The sequence below is a fragment of the Papaver somniferum genome, unplaced genomic scaffold (genome assembly GCF_003573695.1).
Source record: "Papaver somniferum cultivar HN1 unplaced genomic scaffold, ASM357369v1 unplaced-scaffold_21, whole genome shotgun sequence".
Taxonomy (NCBI): Eukaryota; Viridiplantae; Streptophyta; class Magnoliopsida; order Ranunculales; family Papaveraceae; genus Papaver; species Papaver somniferum.
The window spans coordinates 12247013-12259598 of record NW_020631041.1 but is presented as its reverse complement, the minus strand read 5'-3'; the positions used below and the strand labels follow the sequence as shown (position 1 = coordinate 12259598).

At 39.0% G+C, this 12586-nt stretch overlaps 3 protein-coding genes across 3 annotated transcripts; 1 reads left to right on the top strand and 2 right to left on the bottom strand.

Annotated features, from left to right (window-relative positions):
* The first annotated feature begins 1205 nt into the window (after positions 1-1205).
* Positions 1206-8991, top strand: LOC113339961 (1-phosphatidylinositol-3-phosphate 5-kinase FAB1B-like). The gene is made up of 11 exons (XM_026585176.1): positions 1206-2384; positions 2618-3355; positions 3517-3670; positions 3835-4179; positions 4275-5180; positions 5273-5601; positions 5692-5815; positions 5909-6043; positions 6214-7794; positions 8009-8275; positions 8365-8991. Exons 1-11 carry the CDS (start codon positions 1768-1770, stop codon positions 8683-8685), a joined length of 5517 nt encoding a protein of 1838 aa, XP_026440961.1. The 5' UTR covers positions 1206-1767; the 3' UTR covers positions 8686-8991.
* A 312-nt stretch (positions 8992-9303) lies between these two features.
* LOC113339609 (NDR1/HIN1-like protein 13) lies at positions 9304-9819 on the bottom strand. Its single transcript, XM_026584850.1, has one exon. The coding sequence runs from the start codon at positions 9817-9819 to the stop codon at positions 9304-9306; it is 516 nt and encodes a 171-aa protein (XP_026440635.1).
* A 1478-nt stretch (positions 9820-11297) lies between these two features.
* Positions 11298-12217, bottom strand: LOC113340347. The gene is made up of 3 exons (XM_026585554.1): positions 11957-12217; positions 11708-11832; positions 11298-11595 (listed from the first exon to the last, which is right to left on the bottom strand). The coding sequence occupies exons 1-3, from the start codon at positions 12113-12115 to the stop codon at positions 11463-11465; spliced, it is 417 nt and encodes a 138-aa protein (XP_026441339.1). The 5' UTR covers positions 12116-12217; the 3' UTR covers positions 11298-11462.
* Positions 12218-12586: the final 369 nt, after the last annotated feature.

Below are 12586 nucleotides of genomic sequence, written 5' to 3'. Positions count from 1 at the left end.
GAGGATTTGTTGACATCCTAGTCAGCTTTTTTAAAATTAAAAATAAATTTAATTCAATAATTTTAACCTAAAAATAAATATCGCTTTTACCTTTCTCTTTCGTTTTTAGAAAGAAAAAACTTTATTCCTTCCTTTGATCCAGAGCCATCGTCGTACCATCTCGTTACTGTTGTAAATCAATCATACGTTGGAGCAGTACACCACTTTTGTATCGGGTAATACTTCTCTAATATCAAAATGACTCTTCTCTTATAGATGAATCTCCAAAAGTATATTTATAAAAAGGGTCATCCTCCATAGAAACTCCGGCGCAGATGTACTCCCAATTACCATGATAAAAATAATACGGTCATATTAAAGACATCGTAATAAATAGTCTTCTACTTATTTTTGAGCTGCTATTATATGTATATGCACTTAGTGTCAATCGAAGCTGTATTGAGGGAAGGAATGTTTTAAGTGAACATTGAGGCTTAAGCTACATTGTAACCTACAGATAATATAATAGCTATGAAGAATTTGAAAAATAACATAAATCTAGTACCACTGGAATTTGCAGGAGCAGGGAGCAAACTTAGGAGTTGGCATGATTAGATTCAAAGTGAACATGAAAATAAATTCTACTTATGAAACATGGTCAATAATTGTACGTCTCAGGGCCCATTGGTTCGTTCATGGATTTTATAGAAACTTTGCAAATAAAATACAAGTTTCTTCCATGTTCACCAATTTCAGTCCTATAAAATACAAGTTTAATGGAGTTCCCAGCGGCAGACAATTGTTATTGTTTCGGTTTCTAAAATATTTTATTAAATTCGCAAATATGAGACACCTAGGCAGTGAGTAGGAAAAAATGTCCCACGGTTGGAAAAGATTATTTTTTCTCCCTTGTAGAAAAGATAAAGGATGTCTTCCCATTATGCCATATGGAAGCTGACCACATTATCATTGGAGAATTTCTTATCTTGTTAGGCTTCCAACTAGTTTCATTTATCCAATATTTATGGATAAATACTGAAATATAACATTTTTTTAGAAAAATATTTATGTTTATTAATAATATAATAATATTTTATGTTATTATTAATAATGATTTAGAAATTTGACTTATTCATTTTAGAGATGCGTGTGAAGAAGATGATGATGATGATGGAGACAATCTCAAGGGTGTTATAGAGAGAGAGAAAGCTTTGATTACCGTCTGTTTTCTGAGTCAGAATCCAGATAGACACTAGTCAGACAAACTGCTGGAATCACACACAACAACAAAAATCAAAAATTTAAGTGAAGAAGAAGAAGATTAGAAAGGAAAACCACAATTCAAACCCTGGGGTGATTTGGGTTTTCCTTGTTTTCCACAGATTTGTAAATAGTGGGTTGGATTTTGATGCAAATTGGATATACTCTCAGATGGATGTTTAAGGTTGGTTTTTTTTCTTCTTTTTCTATCCTTTTTCTGGATTCTGAGGTTCTGGGTCTGTTTAATTGATTAAAACTGATTAGAAAGGAATCAAATTTAGGGATTTTCATGTTTCCTGGATCAATTAGGGTTCATTTTTTTGGGTTATGAATCATATTTGGGGAATTTTCATCAATTAGGGTTCAAATTGTGGAAAAAAAGATTGGATTTTTGTTAGGGTTTGTGTTGATTCTGGTCAGTTTGAGTGGATTTGAATCTTAGAATTGGGATTCAGATTCTGAGTTATTGAGATCTTGTGGTTTAGTCAATGTACACATCATGATGACTGGCTACAGGTTTGGTAGTCCATGGATAGCCCAACCAAGAGCATCACTGATGAGCTACTTGATGTTGTAAAGTCCTGGATGCCTCGCAAAACTAAGGCTGCTAATGTCTCTAGGGACTTTTGGATGCCCGATCACAGTTGTAGAGTATGCTACGAATGTGATGCACAGTTCTCGACTTTTAATAGACGGCACCATTGTAGACTTTGTGGAAGAGTCTTTTGTGCAAAATGCACTTCGAAATCGATTCCAGCACCATCTGAGGAGCCGAATACTGGGCAAGAAGATTGGGAGAGGATTCGGGTCTGTAATTATTGTTATAAACAGTGGGAAGATGAAACAATGGTTGTAAGTAATGGGGTTGAAGTTACGAGTCCGGGGATTAGTCTTACACATTCATCAACAAGTTTGGTCAGTAGTACTAGTGGCACTGGTAAGTGTAGTAGCACTGCTGCTTCGATGGCAATATCGACTGAGGCTTTCCAGCATGTATCAAATAGTAGTGGTGTCAGCCCTAGTGGAAATGGGAAAATGGAGCCGGTTACAGATAAGCAAGACTTAGCAGTATATGGAAATAACGCAGATCCCTCAGTGGATTTAGACGATCAGTCTGATAACATCTTCGGATTTTGCGAGCCCAGGTATGCTATTATTGATCCATTATCATTACTTTCCGTTGGTATTGTTTATCATAAAAACCATAGCAATAATATGGAATACCTCAACTAGAACATAGGGATTAGATGTATGGATTCTGCTATTACCGTGGGCAGGACACTTCGTATTCGTGGAGTTGCATGTCTTATGAAATCGATGTTCTTATGTGGTGTTAGTTGCTTTAACAACTGGTTACTGGATTTTTCTTTGATTTCAGGAGTGATGATGACAATGATGATTATAGCTTTTATCAATCGGATTCTGAAACAAGAGACCTTTCACAGGCTGATGGCTACTATGGTTCTGTTACTTACGATGACATAGGCCACCCATATGTTACAGTGAAAGAAAGTTCTGAAGAAGATATCGACAGACGAGACTTGTCCAGCTCCCCGATACATGAGAGCTTGGATTCTCAAAAGTTAGAAGGTGTAGATAAGCCTGGGCAAATACTAAATGATCAAATTGATGGAAGCAAGGGTGAAACAGCCTCTTCTTCATCTGTCGTGGAGGGTAAGATGGTTGAGCCTGTAGATTTTGAGAATAATGGTCTCCTCTGGATTCCTCCTGGCCCAGAAGATGTAGAAGATGATAAAGAAGCTGTCCTATTTGATGATGACGAAGATGATGCCACAGGGGAATGGAGACACCTACGTCCTTCAACAAGCTTTGGTGACGGAGAGTCCCGTACTAAGGAAAAGTCGGGTGAGGAACACAAGAAGGCCATGAAGAACGTTGTTGATGGTCATTTTAGGGCGTTGGTAGCTCAGCTGTTACAGGTTGAGAACCTTCCCGTAGGTGAGGAGGATGACAGGGAAAGTTGGTTGGATATAATAACATCGTTGTCTTGGGAAGCCGCTACACTTCTTAAGCCTGACACAAGCAAAGGAGGAGGGATGGACCCTGGTGGATATGTGAAAGTCAAGTGTCTGGCTTGTGGTCGCCGCAGTGAAAGGTAAATTTGATAATTCATGCATTATTCGGATGATGTTTTCTACTCTATATCTGATATATAATATTTCAACTTCTTATTTGTTGCCATGAAATAATCGGATATTATTTTCTTTTGTAAGTTTATGAGTTTACTTACTCTAATGTTTGTTGACTCATTTTTAGCATGGTGGTCAAAGGAGTTGTTTGTAAGAAAAACGTGGCCCACAAGCGAATGACAAATAAAATAGAGAAACCAAGGTTCTTAATCCTTGGGGGAGCTCTTGAGTATCAGCGGGTTTCTAATTCCTTGTCAAGTATTGACACATTGCTGCAGCAGGTATTTGCAATTTAGCTTCTACCTGCTAATTGTCTGCCATCATAATCCTTATTAGAGTAACCCAATCATCTTTCTGTAGTTGATCCACCACTCATTTGTACCAAGATTTTTTTTTTTTTTTTTTTTAAGTTTCTTGGTCTTATGGATCTTACGCTTTTGTTTAGGAAATGGACCATTTGAAGATGGCGGTTGCAAAGATAGACGCTCAGCACCCTACTGTACTTCTGGTAGAAAAAACAGTTTCACGGTTTGCTCAAGAGTACCTCCATGCCAAAGACATAGCACTCGTTCTTAATATCAAGAGGCCACTATTGGAGCGCATAGCACGCTGCACTGGTGCGCAGATCGTTCCCTCAATTGATAATCTTTCATCTCGAATACTGGGGTTTTGTGACACATTCCGTGTGGAAAAGTTTCTTGAACAGCATGGCAGTGCTGGGCAGAATGGAAAGAAGTTGGTGAAGACGCTGATGTTCTTTGAAGGATGCCCTAAACCATTGGGTTGCACCGTGAGTCCAGCAAACCATATCACAATCTCAAGTTCATCAAATTTGATTTCAAATATCTAACAAATCGAGTCCCTGTCTGTATATGTTTATTACAGATTTTGCTTAAGGGTGCGAACGGGGATGAATTGAAAAAGGTGAAGCATGTGGTCCAATATGGAATATTTGCAGCATATCATTTGGCTTTGGAGACATCTTTTCTAGCTGATGAGGGAGCCTCCCTCCCAGAGCTACCCTTGAAATCACCATTAACAGTTGCACTACCAGATAATCCATCCAACTTTGGCAGGTCCATTTCTACAATACCTGGTTATACTGTCTCTTCAACTGCCAAGGCTCAGGGGGTTGAACCACAGCAGCCCTACAATAACCTCACAGTAGACATAGCTTCGCCAAACCAAAACTCCTCCGTTAAGAAATGGGATTTGACCTTGTCACCTTCTTCAACTAAGAGCCCCTGGTCTCAATACACAGGACCACCATCAAACTATATGAATTCTCCTGGGCCTTTCTCTTCTTTTACCTCTCCAGGAAAGTTCGTATCTGGTCCTTATGATGATCCCTCGTCATATTATGGATATGGGGAGAAAAGTTCAGTGGGTTTTGGTGAAACCTTCAATGCTAAACCTTCTGCATCTGACGGCAGCCTAGTTGCTGTTGGTGATCATCCCAGTGCAAATAATATTGGGGCCTTGGAGGCCACAGGTCAAGGTGAAGGCAGTAATCCGCAGATTAATAGCAATTCGATGGTTGTGCGTGAACTAAGTTCTTCAGATTTGACAACCTTAGAGCAAGACCGTAACAACAGTCGTGAGGAGCAAGGATCGTCCAAGGAAGACTTTCCTCAATGTACAACTGATCATCAGAGTATATTGGTTTCATTATCAACTCGTTGTGTTTGGAAAGGAACTGTTTGCGAACGAGCCCATCTCTTTCGGATCAAATACTATGGAAGTTCTGATAAGCCCTTAGGACGGTTTTTACGAGACCATTTATTTGACCAGGTATCCAATTGTTTTCATGTTTATGCATTCCTTTCAATATTAGGCCAACTTTGACAGCTTCTCTGACTGAGTAAGCCAAATTTCTTTGCCAGAGTTTCAGATGCCGCTTTTGTGAGATGCCATCAGAAGCACATATTCATTCTTATACTCATCGACAAGGTACTCTTACGATTTCTGTTAAGAAGCTTGAGATTCTCTTACCGGGTGAAGGAGAAGGCAAGATCTGGATGTGGCACAGGTGTCTACAGTGTCCACGTGTCAACGGGTTACCTCCTCCTACTCTAAGAGTAGTGATGTCTGATGCTGCTTGGGGTTTATCGTTTGGGAAATTCTTAGAGCTTAGCTTTTCAAACCACGCTGCTGCTAGCAGAGTGGCAAACTGTGGTCATTCTCTACATAGAGACTGTCTACGGTTCTATGGGTATGTTCTTGCTGAAACATGTCTCAAGATGCCTCTGGTGAATTGCAAGTCTTTTATATAATTAGGTGACATACTTACAATTATGTGCAGGTTCGGAAGGATGGTTGCTTGCTTCCGTTATGCATCAATAAATGTGCATTCGGTTTACCTTCCACCTTCAAGAGTTGATTTTAACTATAATAGGCAGGATTGGATACAGCATGAAGCGAATGAGGTAATGCATCACCAGTTTCAGGATTCAAGAGTTTGTTCGTCGAGTTCTCCTTGCTCACATGTTAGATGATCTGTCGTTGTTCATGTGTAACAGGTGGTCAACAGGGCAGGACATCTGTTCGCTGAAGTATCAAATGCTCTTCGCAAAATTGCAGAACAAAGAACTGGGTCCAGAGGCCTTATTACAGAACTTGAGGGGTTACTAAAGATAGAGAAGGCAGAATTTGAGGTGAGACATTAAGGTTTCTAAGTTCTTTTATTCAGTTTCATATCTAAGCTTAACATTTCAATACTCCAAGGCATCGACTTTGATATCTTTCAAAAAAAAAAAAAATCTCTTGGAGGGAATGAATCATTTCTGGTTTTGTCTGGGTTTAAACTTTATGTGCATTTTTGTAGGAATCTCTCCAGAATGCACTAAACAGGGAGGAAAAGAAAGGGCAACCTGTCATTGATATTATTGAGATAAATGGTTTAAGGAGGCAATTAATCTTCAATATCTATCTGTGGGACCAGCGCCTAGTTTATGCAGCCAGTACAAATAACAAGACTTTTAAGGAAAAACTGAGTACTTCTGCACCGAAACAGCTTGATAAATCCGTCAGTACTGAGAAGCCTGCTGAGACAAACTTAACTATCGTGCAGGATAAAAATTCTCCGGTAGATGTGAAGTCCAATGAAAATTCTAATCAGGGAGGAGAGCAACATAATGATCTTAATACGACTCTTCAAGGAAAATATGTGGACCATGATCCAAATCTAAGTATGGAGAGCCAATCTACATCATTATCTTCGAGTATCAGCCTTGGTAATCAATATAATCCTTTGGAATCTGGGTTAGTAGTTCAAAGGTCTGCTTCGACTGGACAGTTTCCTAGTGCTGAAAATTTGTCTGAAACACTTGAAGCTGCGTGGACAGGTAAAAATCAACCAGGAAATATAACTTTAAAGGAAGATAATACTGCTGTCTCGGATGATTCAAGTATGGTAGACGTTGTGATGAAAACAGCACAGTTGGAAGATCAAGCAGAAGAGAACCGAGAAGGCTTACAGACAACTCAATTGAAGGTAGATAATAATTTGGAACAGTGCCCAACATGGGTGAGGGTTCCTTTTCTGGAGCTGTACCATTCTGTCAACAAGAATTCACTGGGGAGAGCTCCAAAGCTCGATAACTCAGCTCGGTATGATCCTATATATCTTTCAGACCTCTACCTTCCTGTTAACAAGAATTCATTGATGAGCGCTCCAAAGCTCGATAATCTTGGGCAGTACAATCCTGTATATATTCCAGTGGTTCGGGAGTTGCCACGTTTAGGTGGAGCCAGATTCTTTCTGCCCATAGGTGTTGATGGGACTGTTGTGCCAGTTTATGATGATGAACCCACGAGTGTTATATCATATGCACTAGCTTCCCCGGAGTATCATTCCCAGATATCAGGTGAGAGACTTAAAGATGGTGGGGGTTCATCTGCTTCTTTGATGTCTTATGATTCAGTGGATGTTCACATGTCTCCTCAACTTGACGAGGCAGCTTCTGAATCTCTTAGAAGTGTTGGGTCTTTGGATGAAAGCATCTTATCCATGTCTGGTTCACGGAGCTTCGTTTTAGACCCTCTACTATATTCGAAGTCTTTGCATGCCACTGTTTCTTTCACAGATGATAGCCCACTAGGGAAGGTGAAGTACACAGTGACATGTTATTATTCAAGTAGATTTGAGTCTCTTAGGAGGATGTGTTGTCCTTCTGAGCTCGACTTCATAAGGTCTCTTAGTCGGTGTAAGAAATGGGGGGCTCAAGGTGGTAAGAGTAATGTCTTCTTCGCAAAATCATTGGATGATCGCTTCATCATCAAACAGGTTACAAAGACAGAGTTGGAATCTTTCCTCCAGTTTGCTCCAGAGTATTTCAAATATCTCACTGAATCGATTGATACAAGAAGCCCAACATGCCTTGCAAAGATTTTGGGGATCTATCAGGTACGTCTTCCATGTGAACTCACAACCCAAGTTAACCTGAAACTAAAATCATAATTCTGAGTGACAACCAAGTATTTGAACACCGTCAAGCAGTTAAAGCTCTTCGTACCCAACTCTTGGACCTTAGCAAGATTAGTCGTTTCAAATTATTTTCAACTAGCTATCTTATGCACTTACTTGGCAATTTAATTTTCTTGTTGGATTCTCATGGCAGGTTACATCAAAGCACCAAAATGGTGGCAAGGATGCGAGGATGGATGTTCTTGTTATGGAAAATCTTTTATTTCAACGAAATCTTACAAGACTCTATGATCTGAAAGGATCAACTCGGTCTCGGTATAATGCAGATGCAAGTGGGAGCAATAAAGTCCTTTTAGATCAGAACCTAATTGAAGCAATGCCAACTTCTCCCATTTTTGTGGGAAACAAAGCTAAGCGGTTGCTAGAGAGAGCTGTCTGGAATGATACTTCTTTCCTTGCTGTAAGTTTTACAACCAACTTGTTCCTGATGTTCATGGTTCAAATAAAACATAGACGTATCCATCTTTATACTCATTTATTTTGTCGCAGTCAATTGATGTGATGGATTACTCATTACTGGTTGGGGTGGATGAGGAGAAGCAAGAGCTTGTTGTAGGAATCATTGATTTCATGAGGCAGTACACTTGGGACAAACATCTAGAGACATGGGTAAAAACTTCGGGTATCTTGGGTGGAGGTAAAAACTCAACACCAACTGTAATCTCCCCGAAACAATATAAGAAAAGGTTCAGAAAAGCCATGTCGGAGTATTTCCTTATGGTCCCAGATCAGTGGTCTCCTCAAAACATCATCCCAAGTGCGTCCCAATCCGACCTTGGTGAAGATAACGCAAAGGTTTCATCTCCCTAAGTTATACAAAGGAAACAGTTTGGTTGTATATTATTCCCCAATGTAGGTTTTGAATCCCCTTCTTTATATATAGTTCGTTTTTTCTTTCTTACATATTAATTCTTTCTTTTGGCTGCCTCATTTTCGATTTCTGTGAAAAATATATGTGAAACATTTGTTAGAAGATGCAGAACAAGGCTGTTCTAGTTCGTGGAAATTCCCATTACAGGTACAGTTTCTTAGATAACCTGTCTCCGAACTATCCTGTACCTCCTTGTTCATTCATCGGTTATAATAATAATGAAAAAAAAAATATACGGTTATTCATTTGCGTATTTTACATTTGAAGTTTGTTCGTATATCATTCACTCTGTGTTTCTAGAAATTGCTTTATGGGCATTCTCTGTTGTATTAAATCTCACTGCTTGCTTCCCCAGTGCACATCGGGTGTACTGGAAATTTGGAATCGGTTAATGTCTTCTGCAGTTTACCTTCAAGATAGCTCAAAGGTTTTATGCAGTTGAAGCAGTCCGCTGAACAATATATTGCAGATTAATGTGTACTAATTTCTTTGTTTTACTTGCATAAAAATCAATAATTTTACATTTCTTTATGCTATGAGACCGCCACTCAAAGTATTTACCCCCAGAACTTCTTGGTAAGGCTGCATTCCTTGGATAAGATTTTGGAATCCGCAACTAATTTGTCCACTGCGATATCACAGTGAGCCTTAACAACTGACACTGGTCTTTCATGACTTCCATTGTCGTCAGCTTTCATAGGTATATCCATATACACTCCTAGAACAACATTCCCTTTTCTCTGCTGATCCAATAAGGATTCATAAATTGTAGACGTTAACGTTACAGCGGAACACTTTACCACAGTTTGAAAAACCGTCAGATTGTATTTCGGTTGGTAAAAACTTGGGATTATATTGCCAGATGAACATAGCATGACAACATTAGAGTAGTAAATAGAAATACTACTGTCTTTCTCATAGTAGTTGTAGCCTAGAAAGCATGGGTTTTTTGCACTAATTGTAATATCGAATTCCGGTGAAAGCGTGACCGTATCATCCGAAGAAGTCAATGAAGTGGTAAAGTTCTTGCCATTGAGGGAGATCATGGAACGTGTTGATGCAGTAAGATTCATGCCTTCGATAGAGAAGCTCTCGACCGTAAAAACCACTTCTGCTACCGGAAAAAGGTAGACACTGTAGCCTATGAGAAAACCAACAAACAGAAATATGTTTTTCAAAATGCTTTTGAAAGAAAAAACATTGGCCAACTAAACGAGCAGTTAATGCACGAATAAGAAACATGCCCAAGTATCTAGGATAAGTTATTAGGAGAGAGGAAGAATATGTAACAACTGTTTTCTTCAATGCTCCCACTAAACACTCAAGCCCGAAGAAAAGGGGCAAATTGTGTGTACATATCTCATCATCAAACACGTGTATATAGGAAGGCACGTGGAGAGCATGCGGACAAAGTCATCAAAGCATGATGACACACGCCCATAGCCAAGAAGCCCATCCCGTCGACGTTGGATCTTTGCCCGAACAAATCTAAGGGCAGAAGTTAAAAGATGTACCGGTAACACGATGCACTGCGGAGCACCAGATAACTCCCGAAGAGTTACTTTATCTCATCCCCAAAAGAAGCCAAGATCAACGGTAGAGAGAAGGTGAACTGACATGGACGTGACAGGGGCAGAAGACACTTGCCTGACACGAGCAGACGCCTCAACTACCCGCATTAAACACTCTGAGCAGCATACGTGTCGATCAACCCGTGGAACGAACGAGGACGACTCTGCGTGATGAAGTAATAAACGAAGACCCCCGCGTGATGGACACAAAACACAAGAAGATAAGGTTCTAACGACCCTCAGAAATGGGTCCCACACTCTAACCCTATAAATACCCCCTCTCCACCATGAGTAAGGGGATCGAAAAATTGAGGAAGGAAAGGAGAGAGAAAGATTGTGAGTGTAAGTTAGTCCTTTACAATACACAGACCTATGTAAACCCCAAAGTCACTCGACTATCTTTGTAACCACCAAGTACATAGTGAAACAACAACCCGGTGGATGTAGGCCTTAGTGCTGAACCACGTAAATCCCCGTCTTATTTACATTTCAGCACTTTATATTTGCTTAACGCTCCATGAGTTTTACTTTTATGCTTCGCTTTCTTTATCTTCCCCTGCGTAAACGCCCCTTGCAAGGTTATTAGATGAGGCTATGATAAACCCGAAGGTTTTGAGCCAAGGAATCAATACCATTACATTATCAGTACGAGTCTGTATCTAGAGTGCGAACATTGTTTGTGAACATATAGATGCCTTCGTGATTTACGTGTTCACACGTATCATCCGAAGAAGTCAATGAAGTGGTAAAGTTCTTGCCATTGAGGGAGATCATTGAACGTGTTGATGCAGTAAGATTCATGCCTTCGATAGAGATGCTCTCGACCGTAAAAACTACTTCTGCTACCGGAAAAAGGTAGACACTGTAGCCTATGAGAAAACCAACAAACAGAAATATGTTTTTCAAAGTGCTTTTGAAAAAGAAAAAACATTGGCTAACTCAAAGTGCCAAAGGCTCACGTCCAAGAGATGGCCACCGGGGATAAAAGTGATTCATATGATCTTATTAGAAGTTCTGGCTTACAATAATAAACCTATTTCCATTACATGAAGATGATTATTTACATTTCCAGATTGAAGAAATATGAAAACAAGATCACACACTAACAACCTAACTTATTAATTTCATTTTTTAGCTAATACTAATTAATATCTTCTAAAGCCGATCCAGTCAACATCTTCAATTGCAGGAATACAACTCTTTGCAGCATGCTTTAATCCATCTTCTTCTGCAATTTGTAAACAACTTCGTCGAAGCATTTCGATGATCTCGATTTCTCTGAATTCATTCAAAATTTTAATATCTAGTTAGTTTCATTTGGAGACTTTGAATGATACAGCAAACATGTTAATTAACATATATTTAAGAATTTTGAGTTATGAGAATTTACTTTTGGTTGCTAGCTATTCTTAAATCTTGTTCATTAACGCGAGGACCCTCGTCGAATCCTTCGCAAATTATCTCCCCATTCTCATCTTTGTAACAAACAATTCCTCTTGCTTGGTCCTCAAAAACCTGTTAACAAAACCAAGTGATCATCAATACAAAGTCGAAATGAAACTCATTAAGACCTGAGGCCGAAACTCGTGTACATCGTAATTTACTGATCAACAAATTCTTGGTTTCATATAAATCATACCTTGTTACTAATGGATGAAGTTATTTGAAGTTTAGATGATTTGATGTTTGTTGAAAGTTGAGTACTCTTGTGCCCCATAAACACCTTGTTAAGTGACTTTTTATGCATCAATGAACTTCTTTGAGCTATAATTTGAGGACATGAACATCTCAGAGCCATTGGAAAGAATTATTTTAGAAGAATTAAGGAGGAGGAGGAGGAGGAGGAGGAGGAGGAGGAGGAGGAGAGAAAGTAGTACTTATTAGTGTTAATATAAGTTTTAGAAAATTTGATAATAAGGTTGTCACCATATCATGTTACTTCATGTTTCAATTATTAAGGTATAACATAATATGATGGTGGGTCACTTAGGCTTATCTGATGACTGTTTGATGGTGAGGTTAAACCCCCCTTTAAATTCTTTTGGTTGGTTGTTGCCATGACTTGGTTTTCCATTGATAATTGGTGGAACTACTCATATTTTATAACTTGATTAACATTTGTTATGCTTCTAAATCTCTTAATTATGCCTAGTTAGGCGGATAATACCGCGTTTTTAAGATTAGTTTATGCCTAATGACAGTGCTAATGATGTTGATTAGGTAATAATAAATTTTGGCTACAATAATGCTTACTAATTTTAGTGTATTT

Coding starts and splice junctions, on each gene's coding strand:
- LOC113339961 (XM_026585176.1), top strand. CDS start 1,768: ATGGATAGCCCAACCAAGAGCATCACTGATGAGCTACTTGATGTTGTA. Junction 5,181..5,272: donor GAGACCATTTATTTGACCAG/GTATCCAATTGT, acceptor TTTCTTTGCCAG/AGTTTCAGATGCCGCTTTTG. Junction 8,276..8,364: donor ATGATACTTCTTTCCTTGCT/GTAAGTTTTACA, acceptor ATTTTGTCGCAG/TCAATTGATGTGATGGATTA.
- LOC113339609 (XM_026584850.1), bottom strand. CDS start 9,819: ATGAATCTTACTGCATCAACACGTTCCATGATCTCCCTCAATGGCAAG.
- LOC113340347 (XM_026585554.1), bottom strand. CDS start 12,115: ATGGCTCTGAGATGTTCATGTCCTCAAATTATAGCTCAAAGAAGTTCA. Junction 11,833..11,956: donor CTTCATCCATTAGTAACAAG/GTATGATTTATA, acceptor TTTTGTTAACAG/GTTTTTGAGGACCAAGCAAG. Junction 11,596..11,707: donor AGAATAGCTAGCAACCAAAA/GTAAATTCTCAT, acceptor GAATGAATTCAG/AGAAATCGAGATCATCGAAA.